At 42.3% G+C, this 1,714-nt stretch overlaps 1 protein-coding gene across 1 annotated transcript; it reads right to left on the bottom strand.

Moving 5' to 3' along the window:
- Nucleotides 1-6: 6 nt before the first annotated feature.
- On the bottom strand, nucleotides 7-1,613 carry LOC111665059 (protein-methionine sulfoxide oxidase mical3a-like; the record flags this gene model as incomplete). The annotated part of the gene is made up of 5 exons (XM_023419932.2): nucleotides 1,353-1,613; nucleotides 981-1,226; nucleotides 619-712; nucleotides 462-512; nucleotides 7-37 (listed from the first exon to the last, which is right to left on the bottom strand). Coding segments are annotated over exons 1-5 (512 nt in total), but the record flags the coding sequence as incomplete, so codon positions are not given.
- Between the last annotated feature and the right edge of the window lie 101 nt (nucleotides 1,614-1,714).

Genomic DNA, 1,714 nt, shown 5'->3' with positions numbered 1-1,714 from the left:
TGCTGCATCAGAGCCGGATTATCCAGTCTACCCAGTCCTACAGAGACAGTATTGTATATTGTAGTATGATAATGATGAAACTAAAAAAAACTAAAAAACGTGGTATATTGGAACTGTATGTATACAGTATCATCTCAACTGTTTCGATATAGTATAAAATATAGTATACTGCAGGAGTAGTTTATATTGTATATTGTTTTATGGTATAACTGTATACTACAGTATTTTATAGTATAGTGTAATATAGTGGACAAAAGTATATGGTACAGAATAGTAACCCTACCCATGGTATGGCAGTGTGTGGTATAGTATAGAACAGTAAAGATAGAAAAAGGTATATACTATAATAATATACTATTGTAAACTACAGGAAACTGCAGGAAACCACAGTTAAAGTGCAGTATACTCGAGTAACCTACAGTACAATGAGTTTAATAAGAAGAATCAGAAAGTGAACAAACCTCCCAAGTGAAGGTCGAGGTCTTGACTGTCGTTAGATTCGCCCCAGTAATCTGACACAAACACAGGTGAGTTAAGGTGATCATTCAGTCTGTGTGTGTATGTGTTTATATACAGTCTGTGTGTCTATATCAGTGTGTATATATACAGTATCTGTACCAGCTTCTCCTCTGAGAGCTTTCTCCACCATCACTCCTCTCTCCTCCAGCTGCCTCTGTTTCTCCTCCACCTGCTGCAGCTGTCTCTGGATCATCTGAAACACATTCACAGACTCTTACCTGAGAGAACATCTGAGAGAACATCTGAGAGAACCTCTGAGAGAACATCTGAGAGAACCCCTGAGAGAACATCTGAGAGAACATCTGAGAGAACCCCTGAGAGAACCCCTGAGCGAACACCTGAGAGAACACCCGAGGTTCAGTTTATTTAGTCTGAGCCCTGACAGCTGTGGTTCCAACCCCCGGGACTTCGAGCTGGACCTCCATGTGTCCATGACTGTCTCTGTCCTCAGGTAAACTCACCTGAGCCTTGTGAAGTCTCTTTAGCTGTTCCTGTTTGGCCTGTCTTCGAGCAGCTCTCTGAACTCGTCGGGTGATTTTTGTATCCAGGTCTTCGTCCTCGTCCTGTTGTCCTCTTTGGAACATGGTCTCCTTCACACTCAGACTGGACGGCTCTTTGGGCTGGACCAGGACCCCCACAACCTCTGTGGGACAAGAGGACTGTCCATCAGAGTCCTGGAGGGGAACTCTGTCCTTCACAGAGCGTCTCTGGAACGATACAAACAACAGAGTTTTATGAAATTACAGTCAACCAGAGTGTGAGAGGACTTTAGATGATTAGACTGAAACTATAACCCTGCTGAGACCCTCAGTACTGACGATATCTGACTGTACCTTGATGGCGTACGATCGTTTAAAAGCCAGAGCATGAGGAACATACGCAGGCTGAGACACAAGAAGAAATATGTTGTCAAAATCAATCATTAAGATGGAAAACACACAAGTTGAATAAAAATGAATTAAAATACTAAGATCGCTAAGGTTTTTAAGTCCTCAGCGGCAAGGGCAGGTCCAAGTCAAGTCTCAAGTCAGTTGACAAAGGTCTAAGTCCAGTTTTAAGATGGCAAAGACAAGTTTAAGAGTTTAAGAGAATAGACCAGCCAAGTCAGCGGTGACAAGTACAAGACAGTTGACAGTTTAAATCAAATCCCAGGTGAATCCTGATCAGTCCAGGACTCAAGTCAATCAGAAAAAAG

This window comes from Seriola lalandi, unplaced genomic scaffold (assembly GCF_002814215.2).
Source record: "Seriola lalandi dorsalis isolate HSWRI2012SDOR001 ecotype SW California unplaced genomic scaffold, Sedor1 jcf7180002001969, whole genome shotgun sequence".
Lineage (NCBI taxonomy): Eukaryota > Metazoa > Chordata > Actinopteri > Carangiformes > Carangidae > Seriola > Seriola lalandi.
Note: the sequence above shows the minus strand (reverse complement) of the source record. Positions and strands in the feature narration are given on the sequence as shown.